Consider the following 14,091-nt stretch of genomic DNA (forward strand, 5'->3'; position numbering starts at 1 on the left):
CTGAGAGAACTACAAAAGAGTACATTTACTTTATATCCGTTTAAGAATTACACCTGAATGGGTACTTCATTATTTTTCATCACTTGTCATGATATCACGAACTAAGGTAGAGCGACTGTAGTCACCATCCAAACTCCTTAACCCATCGCAATGTTTTCTGTTGACGGGTGCACAGCACCTCAGTTCACCGAGTCAAAACAAATCTTTGAGGGGTCTGCTGTGAAGTGTGGACTGTCAAAGAAATGTGAACTATGCCGCGAAAAGAACTTCAGCTCAGTCACGCGCTGACGTGTGCACAAATGGGGAGGATGTGGTGTCCACTGTAAGTTTGAGAGTGTCCTCTCCGCTGGCAAGTTTTCGCAAGGCTGTGGTGACACTTAAAAAAATGCCTTCTCTCGCGCAAAAAATTAATTACGAATTTCAAGTCCCTTCCCTCCGAATGTATCATTCCGGTCGAGAGTTTAAGTTTTAAAATAACAAGTCATCATTAGTTTCCAGCCTAAGTATTACTTCGCTCCCTCATTCTTCTTCCCTTCTTACATCAAGGCCTACCTATCGTGTAAGAGACCCTGAGGAGAATGATGATTTTTTTAAGACCTTGATTAACGCCCTGATTTAATTTTATGTCATAAGACAATGATTATAGAAATTCCAAAAATCCAATTACAAAAACACATCCGTGGGTTTACTACTCATACCGCCTCATAGTCAATAAACCGCAAGCTAGATCAAAATAACGCAACTTGTAAATCAACCGATGGCATAAATGAGATATTATAGAATAATTCCTAATACTATAAACTGCACTCTTTATTATGTTTTCATGGGGCCTTAAATCCATACGAAACAATTTCTATCAATATGATGTGCATGCAACTAAGAATAATACTTAATGAAATAATATTGAAATGAAATAATAGCGAAACCTTTTGTAAACATTTCCTTCGAACAAATAAAAATTTTCATAGAAGCAATGCGTTTTCCATCCCTATATACGGCCACTCCAAATACCATCCTCGCCTTCACCAGCGACTGCACCAAAAGAAAACCTTCCCCCTATATGCAAATCAAAGCCTATTTATTACGAGTAACCTATGAATACGTGTATTACACGTCTTAATTAAAATAAACGACACAATTTTATGGAAGTTAAAAGGTAATTCAAAGCACGAAGTACAATTCCATACATGTATACCAACAGCTATCGAAGTCGGTAATTCAACCGAACGAAAAGTTCAAGGGTCCTTGAAACGTACACTTTCGCTGAAATCGCTTTTGTTAATAATAAAACCTTTCCCACTCTACCCTGAACTAAGAAAGTAATAAAGGGCCCAAAAAAATACGACCGAGGAGCACAATCTGAGCTCAGTAACATTTAACCGCTTTCTGAATGCTAAACACAACTTTTAAGATTGCTTTTATGATGAATTCATTGCTGAATTGTATTTTACTAATCATACTATTTAATTCTCCGCGCAGACAGCCAAATTGGGACAACAGTTAAGAAACAATTGTTACAGGAATACTTAACCTTTAGCGGCGACTTGATGGATGCGTGTGAGATGAACCGAAAGGTTGTGCAGACCCCAATTAAGGTGAGCTACACTCAAACTGCTTAATAAAGATCTACATAAAAAAGGTACATTAACTGACCAAACTTATTCTTTTCTTACACTGCGCCAGTTCGGAGAACCAATTTATGGGGAAGAGGACTCCACTTTCCAGGAATTCTCCGCTCCCTCCTCTATTGTTATGTGAGTATAGAAATCACTAATGTAACTTTCCGAATGAAGTCCATATATTTTTTCGCTGCTGTGTCATTTTCGAGATATTTCTTTACATGAACTAAGTTGAAGTTGATATCTTCCACATTGCTGAATGCCCCATTTTGTGAAAGATGATAAGGTAATGGGGCAGTGGTAGTTTTATTACCCAACCCATGTTTTAATAGAGTTTTCCCAGAATAAAAGGGATGGTTGTCTAAGGGATAACAAAATTACGGGGTATAAAAGTGCACTCAGGTACCCCTCCCCACATTACAACATGCAAGTGAAACTTGGGTATGCCAGGATAAGAATAAAATGTCGACAGTGGGGTATGGTATTCTTGAGGAGTCTTTGTGGCAAAGGTTGGGAATAGGGTGAGAAATTAATGGGTTTTGAAAGAATGTGAGGGCTGTGTGTGGGTGTAATGCACCTGTAATGGAAATTTATACCACAGTATACCACACTGGTTTGTTCATGTTGAGCTTTTGGATGAAATTCGAATTACCACACGGATGTAAGGTAAATTTATGAGAATAAATACACAAGTATGTAGAAGATTAAATAGTTTGGGAGGAAGGATTGGAACGATAAAATCATGGGTGGGTATGGACGAAGAGGGTTCAGACTAGGACTATTATAAGTCCCAGGAACAAAAGGTATGCATAAATGGGGAAGAAGTGGAGTAAGTATGCAAGGTTAGCGTAGTATGAAAAAAATATTTATGTTTCCCAGAAAAGTCCTCACCCGGCGACATTCACGAATGTGGCTGGGTGAGGACTTTTCTTGAGAGGCCCTGAGACTAGTGACAGTTAATAGATTAAGTTTTAACATGCAATTAAGAGTAAATTTTATGGTAATAAAGGAACAAAACCGTACTAGCCGCACTCCTCTAAGCAATTAACATTCCTTCATACTATTTCTTTCGATGACTACATGTAGATTATATAATCTGTTGGAATAATCTGATTTGGGTTTATGTGATCACTTAAAAACACATCAGTGAAGTGACTTCAACTTGATCTTGAAGTACGTTAAAGAATAGCTTTAGATTGGTTTCCACGACCAAAAAAACGAAAAATTTGCTTATTCTGTTTTCACCCAAGGAAATCCCACTGTGAATTTTGCTTTCTAACATTTTTAGTCTGTTCGGAATTTTGGCTCAGCTAACTCTTCCAGTTGAACGTTAAGATGACATTTTTCGCCTTACAGAACAGTCTTCTTCTTGGCTGTGGGAATGACCGCTACAGTCATGGTGACGGAGAGATACGAGGGGCTTTGGGATAGAACACTGGTCGCAGGTGAGTACCAGACAACCTCGTATTCCTGAGTATATATTTATCGGCAGGTGCGACTATCCTAGTGGCGCATTTAAAAAGGTGCACTAGGTCTTTGTCTTGAATTGGATAGACTGAATTAAACATGGGTACGCATAAGTGAGCAATTTCGCAATCTAAGTTTATGATTGTGGAATTGCAGAAATTTAGATAATATACCACTCGGTATGAATTTCGGTTAGAAAGGAAGGTTCGGGCTGGTCTCCTATTTTATCCCTTCACTGGCTCCCACTAGAGTTTGATGTTGAAAATGCCAAAAAACCCTGTGGACGTAGCTAGGAGATCAGAGTTCCATTCCTGTGCATGCACCAAATATTTCTTTCAGGGTGAATCTACCATTTTTTGGAGGTTGAAACAAATTCTCGTCTCAAGAGCTCCATTGACTCGAATCCCTGGGGCTCGATACTGGAATCGGGATCAGGCCAACTTAGGGAATTTCTTTCGGTGGGCAGGATAATTCGCAGTTTCCGGCTTGAAACAGAATTTACCACTTTGCCACAAAGTAAGTTCAATAAATGACGTGCGTTTCGACCCACAGCGTCTTCTTCGGGTACAAGACGACTCAGAGAGGACTCTTTTGGTCAAAACGCGCGTCGTTTATTAAACTTCTGTTGTGGAAAAGGTCTAATGCTTAATTAGAATAGAATGATGCCAGATCTGTACTTACTCATAATTTCCCTTTCAATCCCAGGTATAACGCCGGGGGAACTGCTTCTGGGCCACATCATGATGCAAACAGTCATGGTTTTTCTGCAGACCACTGAGTCATTGATGATCGCACTCTTGATCTTCGGATTCCCTTGCCGAGGTTCTATATTCCTGGCCTTCCTACTCACCTGGGTGCAGGGCATCGCTGGAATGTGCTGCGGTAAGGAATTTTTGCGGAGTGAAGAAAATAAAACTGATTAGGCTAAATACTTGAAAGATTCTTCAAAAGAGTTATATTTCGAAAACTTCGATCCTATACGACAAGCCTTTTAACGTATATATGCATATAAATATATATATTTATTTGATCAAGTGTTTTATATCTTATACCAAACAGATGAATCTTCAAGGTATCATAAGTCCGACACAAATATTAATCGAGTAATAAATTTGGAAGTTGAAAAGGTTTCACAATGTTAACATATTGTGCAAATTTTGTAATGAAATTTAATTATTTTTTTGAAAACACTTCATAATATCCTTTCTCGATCGCAAATTAATCCAATTTGACGTAATACAAAACAAGCATGCAAACCTTAAGACCATCGCATGTGAAGCACCGTAATTACGCCTCTTTCACGTGAAAAAGAAGTACTTACATGCAAGGTCAAAAAGAATTGTAGTGCACGAAAATACACACAGAAATTATAATCCTATGATAGTCATTACTCTATATTCATTAAAATCGAGTCCTTGATTCTGGAAATATGGCAGAAAAACCCGGTGAGTCATTTTAAATTCAGGCAGGATCTGTAAATATGGATGGACAGGCATCCGTCTGCTCTTCACTCCATTTGAAACATGGGCGCTTTAAGGGTCAGAACATTGAGTTGCCAAATGCGTAGCCAAATGAAACAAGCTGGAAAAACAGACTTGTGTAATAGTTTAATATTTTGATACCAATGTTAGAGAATATTATCCCACGGAATTTTCACATCAGAAATGAAGTACATTTCACGTACATCAGGAAATACGATATATAGCACTGGTGCAATCGTGATTTTATTTCAATGGGATTATTTTAATTTGTATCTAGCTTTCTTCGTAATATCACGTCTGCCGCGAATCTTTCAGAAATTTTATAGTGATCCACGAGTCTTGAAATCAGCAAGAAATTGGACATCAGTTGAAACTAAAGTGAAAAAATTAAATCTTACACACATTTTAATTTATTGTGCTTATTTTATACAATATTGCCCGAAGTCATTAACTCAGGGTAATTTCCTTTTCCCGTCGTCTTAGTTCATTAACCAGTAGATGATACAGACAACTAAAAGGATGGAAGAATGGTTCCGTTGGCAGAGAAGCTAATTACTTCTTATTACATGCGCTAGTGTATTTAGTGTGGGCATGAGCTACATTTAATATATAATTGGCTAGAGCCCTGGGGTGCTGACCGAAGGGCCTAGGTAAGATTCAGAGTGATGCCACCCACAGCTTCACTCAAGCCTTGTAATTTTTCGGGTACCAGAACTTCCTGGGAAACTATAGATACCACAGAGAAAAAAACTCCATCCTGATTGGGAATTCCACACGCCGTTGGGCTTAGTACGTACTGCACTTAGTACGTATATGCAGATATTGAAAAGTATACTTATCGGCAATGGGATGTTAAAGACTGTAATCGAAGGGAAAATGTTAGGAAAACGAAGAAAGGGTGAAAATAGGATAGGGCTTTGGACGGAATTAAGGGAGGAAGGAAGTACACGGAGATGAAGAGGGACTTGTTGTAGAGTAGGATTTTGGGTTGTGTTTTGCTGGGAGAGGAAAGATATTTGGCAGTTATGTCCATCGAAAACCTACCGTAACCGGTAGATTACCTAAAATATCTATGTATATATAGGGATATATGTGGGTCACGGTAGTCCAGGGGGTAGAGCGGAGGGGCCCAGGTTCGATTCCCGGGCAAGGCACTCTGGACACTTGCAGTTCCACCCAAGCTATGTGATTTTTCGGGTACCAGATCTCCCTGGGAAACCATAACCGGCACAGGCAAAGGAACTGGCCCCCCTACCCTGATGTGTGAATTTCACACGCCGTCGGGCTTAGTACAAGGTGAACTCTACCATCACCTACCAAACCGACCTTCGGGTTGATTACTATGTTATATATATATATATATATATATATATATATATATATATACATACACATAAAAAGAGAGAACTTTGCGTGAGGGATTAGAGATATGGACTGAGAACCAGATAGAAGAATTTAATCCTCCTTGGAAAAATTATCCTGAGCTTGGAAACTAAAGTTTTTTCTTTACAATCCATTTCATTTTGCCTTCCAGGTGGCAACCGAATATATTTAAGTTATTAGGAAAGTTTTTAATGACTGCAAAATTCAGTTTAAAATTTGAAACCAAATGATTGTAGAAGGAAATGTCCTAACTAAATCAATTTTTTTTACATAGCTTAACTCTATACCTCTGGTGAACTCCATTTCTAATAACTTTTCTCCTCAATCTGGAAACAATTAGCAGTGTAGTGTAAGCAAAATATGTGCACGTAATTACATAAAAAAGTATCTCTCGTGGCATGCATTAAATCTTGACCACATAGGTCATAAAGGTATTTACAGGCAAATGAAACTGCAAGGAAACAAAAACTATTTTACTAGGCTTAACATAAACTTGGAAAAATCGCTATCTTGCATCAAAAAATTTCCATTTCATTCCTGATAAACAATATATCTACCAATTAATTATTTTTGTGTTTTCAAAACAGGGAATATTGATTTGGTCCTTTTGCAGGATTTTTTGTGTCGGTGAGCAGCAGGACGATATCAGAGTGTAACTACTTTTCAACGGGATGCTTCTACCCAGTAGTGCTGATGGGAGGTGAGTCTTCGTAATGGTACACTGTTTGGTTGCATTTTATTTCATTCTTTAAATTCTATCCTGACGTGATTTGCCGATGCAAGATCTTTGGCTGATTAGAGAGTGGTAGTAATAAAATTCCCTTTATGTTTCGATTACGAACTTAAAAGATCTAAAACTATAGGCTTGCTCTGCTGTGATTATTTCCCTTTCCAATTAGATCTTCATCAATGTTCACCATGCTAAAAATTCTTCCACAAGGCAATGATTTAAGAAACGTCAACAAATCATAATATAAATGCTAACTTCAAATTAAGAATTTAAAATACGACATAATTAATTCAGTTATATTGCAATAATGATTTAACTCAACTAGATCAACAATGAAAACAACCAAACTGGAAAGGAAAAAACTCTCGAAAAGTATATATATATATATATATATATATATATATATATATATATATATATATATATATATATATATGTATATACATATATAAATAACGATAAACCATAAACACATAAATCAACCCGAAGGTCGGTGTGGTAGGGTAGTGATCACCCAGTACTAGGCCCGACGGCGGGTGAAATTCACTCATCAGGGTAGGGGGGCCAGTTCCTTTCCCTGTGCCGGTTATAGTATCCCAGGAAGATCTGGTACCTGAGAAATCACATAGCTTGGATATATATATATATATATATGTGTGTGTGTGTGTGTGTGTATATATAATTATAAATATATATATATATTTGGGTCGCGGTAGTCCAGGGAGTAGAGCGTTGGACTATTGACTTTTGAGCGTTGGACTATTGGTTGGATTATTGGGGGTCCCGGGTTCAATTCCCGGGCAAGGCACTCTGGGCACCTGCAGCTCCGCCCAAGCTATGTGATTTTTCGGGTACCAGATCTTCCTGGGAAACCATAACCGGCACAGGGAAAGGAACCGGCCCCCCTACCCTGATGTGTGAATTCCGAACGCCGTATAGGGCTTAGTACTGGGTGAACTCCACCATCACCTACCAAACCGACCTTCGGGTTGATTCCTGTGTTTATGGTTATATATATATAAACATTTTTTATATATATATATATATATATATATATATATATATATATATATATATATATATATATATACTACCTTGATCAAAAATTTCCCGGAATTTATTCAGAAAATTAAAAATACAAGTTTATTCATCTAAATCTATATTGTCCCCTTCAAAGTAATCCCCATCGACTGCAACACACTTATGCCAGCGCTTGATCCAATCCTCGAAACATTTTTTATATTCGGTATGTCCATCAGTGCTTCCTGCGATTTTTCCATTACTTCCTCTCGGCTGCTAAAACGCGTTCCCCGTAATGGTTTTTTAACTCGATTGAACAGAAAGAAGTCACAGGGAGCCAAATCAGGTGAATTCGGTGGCTGTTGGATGGTATTTGTTGCATTTTTCGTCAAAAAATTACGAATAATGATAGCACTGTGCGACGGTGCGTTATCATGGTGCAAAATCCACGAGTTTTCTGCCCACATTTCTGGTCTCTTTCGGCGAATTGCTTCACGCAAACGTCTCATAACGCCCAAATAATACTCTTTGTTTACTGTCTGGCCTTCTGGCAAAAATTCATGATGCACTACACCGTTGTAATCCATGAAAACCGTCAGCATTGCCTTCTTTTTTTGACTGAAAACGACGTGGTTTTTTTGGTCTCGGCTCATTTGGTGAACGCCATTCACTTGCCTGATGTCTGGATTGCGTGTCGTACTCATAAACCCACGTCTCGTCTCCAGTAATGATCCTTTTGATGAATGTGGGATCGGATTCAGCCTCGCAAATCATGTCTTTTGCGACGTCAACACGGTCTCTTTTTTGCATGAAATTGAGGTCTTTTGGCACCAACTTTGCTGCTACACGACGGAAACCCAAATCATTAACCACAATGTCTTGGGCGGATCCATAGGCAATGTTCAAGTCCTCCGCTATTTCTCTGATGGTTAATTTGCGGTTATTGACCAACATTTCTTTTACTTTATCAATTTTTTCACCGACTTTCGATGTCGATGGTCTGCCACTGCGTTCATCATCTTCGATTGACTCACGACCACTTCTGAACCGCTCGTGCCACTGGTAAACGACCGTTTTTTTTAGAGAATCGTTGCCGAAACACTTTTCCAACATTTCCAACGTCCGTGCGCCACTAAATCCGTTTTTTACGCAAAATTTAATACAAGTTCGTTGTTGCAAATTTAAATCCATTTCTGAAATTGTAAAAAATCGCCAACACACAGAGATAGATGTACTCTTGGCTACGTAACTTTTGCAAATGTCAAGTTATGACACTAAGATTTAAAGGGAATATCAACAACAGATGTACCAATTTAACAAAAAAACAGAACTCAAATCGGAACGATGGGAGCGCCACACGGTGGTTATTCCGGGAACTTTTTGATCAAGGTAGTATATATATATATAATTATATATACACACATATATATATATCCAAGCTATGTGATTTCTCAGGTACCAGATCTTCCTGCGATAATATATATATATATATATATATATATATATATATATATATATATATATATATATATATATATATTGAAAAGCATATTTATCGGCAGTGGGATGTTGAAGACTGGCAATAGAAGCAGGGCATATTGATTGGTAATGGGATGTTGAAGACTGTTAGGCAAGCGAGAAAGGGGCAGGAGTAGGATAGGAATGTTGAACGGAATGGAGGAAGGATGTACATGAAATTGAAGAGGGGCTTATTCTAGTGTTGGATGTACAGTTTTGTTTTGCTAGCTTAAAGAGGCAAGAAAATTGTCGCTGTACCACTTGGTAGCTAGTGCCCATCTAAAACCTACCTTAACCGGTAGATTAGCGATAATAGCAGTAATAAACGGTCAAATTAGAGGAAAAGAATGGAATTCACATATTGAATTCCATCTTACCCACATGCTGTGCCGGATTTAGCTTGAAAAATTGCAACAAATTAGTTCTTGTCACTCTGAATGTAAAAAATCATTATTGGTACTGATGAAAGACTACAGTAATCATAATTGGAGCAAGTCTAACTGAAGTAAAACTTAGAAAATATTTTTAAGTTATATTAAGTGAATCGCCGAAAAATGTAATGGATGTATTACAAGTTGGTAAAACATAACCGGATTTTAACATTAACCATCACGTCACAATAGAATTTCAATGTTGAAGCCGTGAGGTGAAAATGAAGTGTGCTGGTTCAAGTTTAAGGACAAAGTTAAGTTATTTCAACCAATTTATTTTACATTATATTAATTAATACCAATAAAACACTTCTGGAGACGAATTACCGGATCATAAACAAAGAAAACTAATAAATTTCTTCGCGATCTTGTTCCAAGATTCAAATCCTTAATTTCGTCAAAACATTGTTTTATGAGCGGCGGTTATGTCACAATTTTGTAAGCTCAGGGGTACCTCATTTTTTCCCTTTGCCATGAAGTGTCCAAGACACCTACCAGCCCACCTTGTTGCGCCGGCGGTAATCACGATTTCACCTTTCTGATGTAATAACCACCACTTTCTTCCTTTTTTTAAAGGTTCCCTCTGGCCTCTTCAAGGATCTCCAAAGATCTTTCAACAGCTGTGTTACCTCATGCCTACGACAACAGCCAACATAGCCCTCAGACACATTATGATCCGTGGTTGGGGGATTCAGAAGTCAACAGTGATAATTGGATTTGCTTCCACATTTGCCTGGATCGCAGTATTCCTCGTCATTTGCTTCTCCGTACTAAGGTTAAAACGATGAAATATGAGTGAAGTGACAGAAGAAGAAATTAAAAAAAAACTTACGATACATTCACATCGAAGTTCATACGCATGAAAGCGAATTCACCGCAAAAACGCAAAATAAAGGACCCATGTTGATTTACTGTTTTCCAATTCAAGTTTACTTTGACCTAAATTACATGTGAGATATACTGTCCGTGAAGAAGTAATTCAGCCAAATCCTATGTATCGTGTCGTTATTTCATTCCTGTTATTTACTTTTTTGTTGAATAAAATTAATCATTATATTTTTTATTCGTCTAAAATGCTTTCCCCTTGCCCTACTTTTATAATCACCACCTAAAGAATATACCGCCGTCTGACATGACAATAATACTGCAGAGTCAACGTGTACTTACACCACTCCCACATTTAAAATGAATAATTTATTTCCTATCCTCATTCCCCGAGTCTGCACTTCAACAGTCACAATTTCGCTTTCGACAATGGGACATGTTATCCAACGGAAAACGGAGTCTAAAGACAAAAATCATTGTCAGCTTCTCCAATACGTCCCTTTAGGTCTCTGTTTTTTTATCGTCTAATCCCCATACTTCCTAGGTATAATTGAAGCTTATGAAGGCCGAAAAACAAGTTGTGGGGGAACATCGTAGGCAGGATATCTGCTCAAGGTACTTCTCAAATGCGCGTAATCTGGGAATATCTGACCGACCCAACCCACGCAGTCAAACCCTTCCCCCTCTTATTCAGAAGGTGCCTGGAAATGTAAACGATTAGAGGTTGTTTTGAAACGGTCCCCTAAAACTTGTACGCATCTCTGCGAAATTCCAGGCACCCCCTTCCAGCTAAATTCCGTTTGCCCTACCTTATTATCTACTTCAATTCATGTTTTCAAGCTCCCTTATGCCGCTACAAAGGACTTTCCTCTTCTCCCTTCCCATGTTGCGGCAAGAATTTTAACTGCAAAAACGACGTCGCTCCCGGTTCTATTTGTTCTATCATTTCTGTAAATTTAAAAAATTTTGGAAAATTTCAGCGTCGGAAAGTTGATAGCCAGCTTTCTGTCCCAATAATTAATTCTGCGCCTGCGCTTTGAATAAGGTGATGAAATTCTGCGACTTTGTTTTTTTAAGTTTCGGCAATTAACTACCAATGCATATGATGTTTCCTTAACATTACGGTTTTTTGATTTTTTAGCGAGGATCGTCTTCTTATTAATATTGAATCCCTTGTAAAATTTTCCGTCTGATGCTATCTGATTCGTGTTAAATGAACTATTGTCAGCACTGACTCTCACTTCACTTAAATAATAAATAATTTGGCGGAGAAGACTAGAAACCCACTAACTGGCCTACAGGCTGACCTACACTTTAATCTAAAAAAGCCCTGCAGAGCTCGAATATTCTACCCGCTACTCACCATGCGGTACATATACGAGTATCCACAAGTGAAACGTGCGTGGATTAGTAATGGTTAGGAGTTGGTAACATTTAGGATATCTTTCATGGAAAAAACATTAATGACAGAGCAATAGAATTTGAGGAGGAAATCGCAGGAAACGATTACATTGCAATAGGAAAAAACCAAGCGAATTTGAGGTGACAAGCTAATGACATTCTCCATACTACTTTTAAAGACTATCATACTTTTATTAACTAGCATAATAAAGGAAGTAAAAATAATCCTGACATAACATTGCTACATTGCGTCAATAAAACATGACGAATCAAAAGCGTCCGTTCCATACTATTTCGCACATGTTACTCGGAAAGAAGATAGAATGTCATCTCTTCCTGCTGGCTACTTGCCTTCGCAACTCCTTCCACAAAATTTTCTCTTTTCTCTAAGTTGCCCCAGAAAAGAAAGGAACACCTGTGTTTGCATTTCCGCTTCTATCCACAGAACATGCTTCCGCCCACTTTCAATCTTGTACGATCTACTCCTGCATGCTAGTATCTAATACACAATTCCTGAATAATTTTATTTTCCACAAAACCGCTTTCTTAAAACATCGCTCCATTTTAGGCTAAAGAAGACAGTTGATAAAAATCGAACAAAGTCAAATATTTCTTTAACGGTTTGCGCAATTAATATACATAAAAATAGTAAAAATATTTTATTAAATTTTTACATTTAAATTCATTACAATGTACAAATCTGGGTAAAGCCGAGATAGTCCGAAGGCATCACATGGAATCGAACCCGCGCCCTCCAGTCAGTAGCCCAGCGCTCTACTACTTGATTACCAGTCATTTTTTATGGCTACACGTTGATATAGTGGATTCGATTGTTGACGTGGATAGAGTAATGACATCTCTCACCGGGGGACCGAGTTCCATAGTATAAAGGGAAGTAGTTAAATTCGCCCATAAGTCGTGTCATTCCAGTAAATGCCATACTGTCTGCGTGTATTGTAGATCGCTGGGAAGAGTCCACCGATTGGACTGTGGGATATTGATGCTTCGTTCATTGTAACATCGAATTGGCGAGGAATATATTGGCATCATTGCTACTTTGACGCCTCGGCGTGGCTATAATTATTTAGCTGGTAAATGGAGTAATTCCTAGAAGGGGAAGGGAACCTGCTCTAATCGGAAAGCTAAAACCTCCTCAGGCCAAAATTGGAATCAATGGGTCACATTAATACTGATGTTTCACTCAGTACATTTTTAAGATTTGCTGACGGTGCCTATAAACGATTCCATGACTTGAAAATAAGAATCTGGAAATTCAATCGGTACGGCCACCGTAAATAGAATACACGTACAATTTTCCAACATGGTAAATTGTTTTATTTGTGATTGAAAATCACGTATAATGATTATTTCAAAATCAAGGTTATACCTATGAGTTTTTATTAAATCCTTCTGAGAACTTTATTCGCCCTCGTATGTGAGAGCTACCATACATGTCTTTTCTTACACCAAGCAGAGAGTCAAGCTGAATTAAATAACTATGAGAATTTCGAAAACGAAAGTGCCATTGGAAGAAAATTGAATGTTTGAATACAATTGCAGTGTTTGACAGAAATATCGGATTAAGCAAATTCTGAACGATTTTGATTCAAAAGCTATATTTTACCGCATTTATGAGTAGCCTGAGATACCTTATGGAGCATACAGTATATGCCATTTATTTATGTTCATAAGCTTTTTCAAGGGCATTCAAAATTAAAGTACCTTAAAAAGATATTAATACTTAAATTAAATGCTGTAAACTTATTCAAACTAAAATTAAACGTAGTGCATTTTCTTGCGGGACAAAAATAATTTCATAACAAATTTACAGCATCAAGTTCATAAATGGCAGTAGAAAATTTAAACGCCTACATTTTTAATGTAATATTATTTCATTTAAATATAATTTTTCCAATAATATAGCAAACGCCCAAAACAAACACAGACAAATAAATAAAACTAATATGTATTTGAACAAATGAAACATTCCAATAGCCGTAAACAGTTAACCTTTCTAAACAAAGTGCAAATGAGATTAGTTGGCTAACGCCACAAGTCAAGGATGGGGTAAAAGGTAAGAAGGAAAGGAATAAGAAAGGTGAATTTTTGTCGTTTTAACGTTTTTACCCCATCCTTGACTTGTGGCGTTAGCCAGCTAATCTCATTTGTACTTTGTTTCGAAAGGTTAACTGTTTACGGCTATTGGAGTTTTTAAT

At 37.6% G+C, this 14,091-nt stretch overlaps 1 protein-coding gene across 1 annotated transcript in view; it reads left to right on the top strand.

Moving 5' to 3' along the window:
• The window catches only part of LOC139687733 (ABC transporter G family member 20-like), an 86,797-nt gene extending 76,087 nt beyond the window's left edge, over positions 1–10,710 (top strand). Inside the window, exons 12-17 of the mRNA XM_071585002.1 lie at positions 1,480–1,595; positions 1,684–1,754; positions 2,976–3,064; positions 3,792–3,968; positions 6,564–6,650; positions 10,226–10,710. Of these exons, the coding sequence (XP_071441103.1) occupies positions 1,480–1,595; positions 1,684–1,754; positions 2,976–3,064; positions 3,792–3,968; positions 6,564–6,650; positions 10,226–10,437 (752 nt within the window). The 3' untranslated portion in view covers positions 10,438–10,710. The remainder of the gene's footprint in view (positions 1–1,479; positions 1,596–1,683; positions 1,755–2,975; positions 3,065–3,791; positions 3,969–6,563; positions 6,651–10,225) is intronic.
• The last annotated feature ends 3,381 nt before the right edge of the window (positions 10,711–14,091 follow it).

This window comes from Hetaerina americana, unplaced genomic scaffold (assembly GCF_022747635.1).
Source record: "Hetaerina americana unplaced genomic scaffold, ioHetAmer1.1.p SCAF_2, whole genome shotgun sequence".
In the NCBI taxonomy this organism is placed as follows: Eukaryota; Metazoa; Arthropoda; class Insecta; order Odonata; family Calopterygidae; genus Hetaerina; species Hetaerina americana.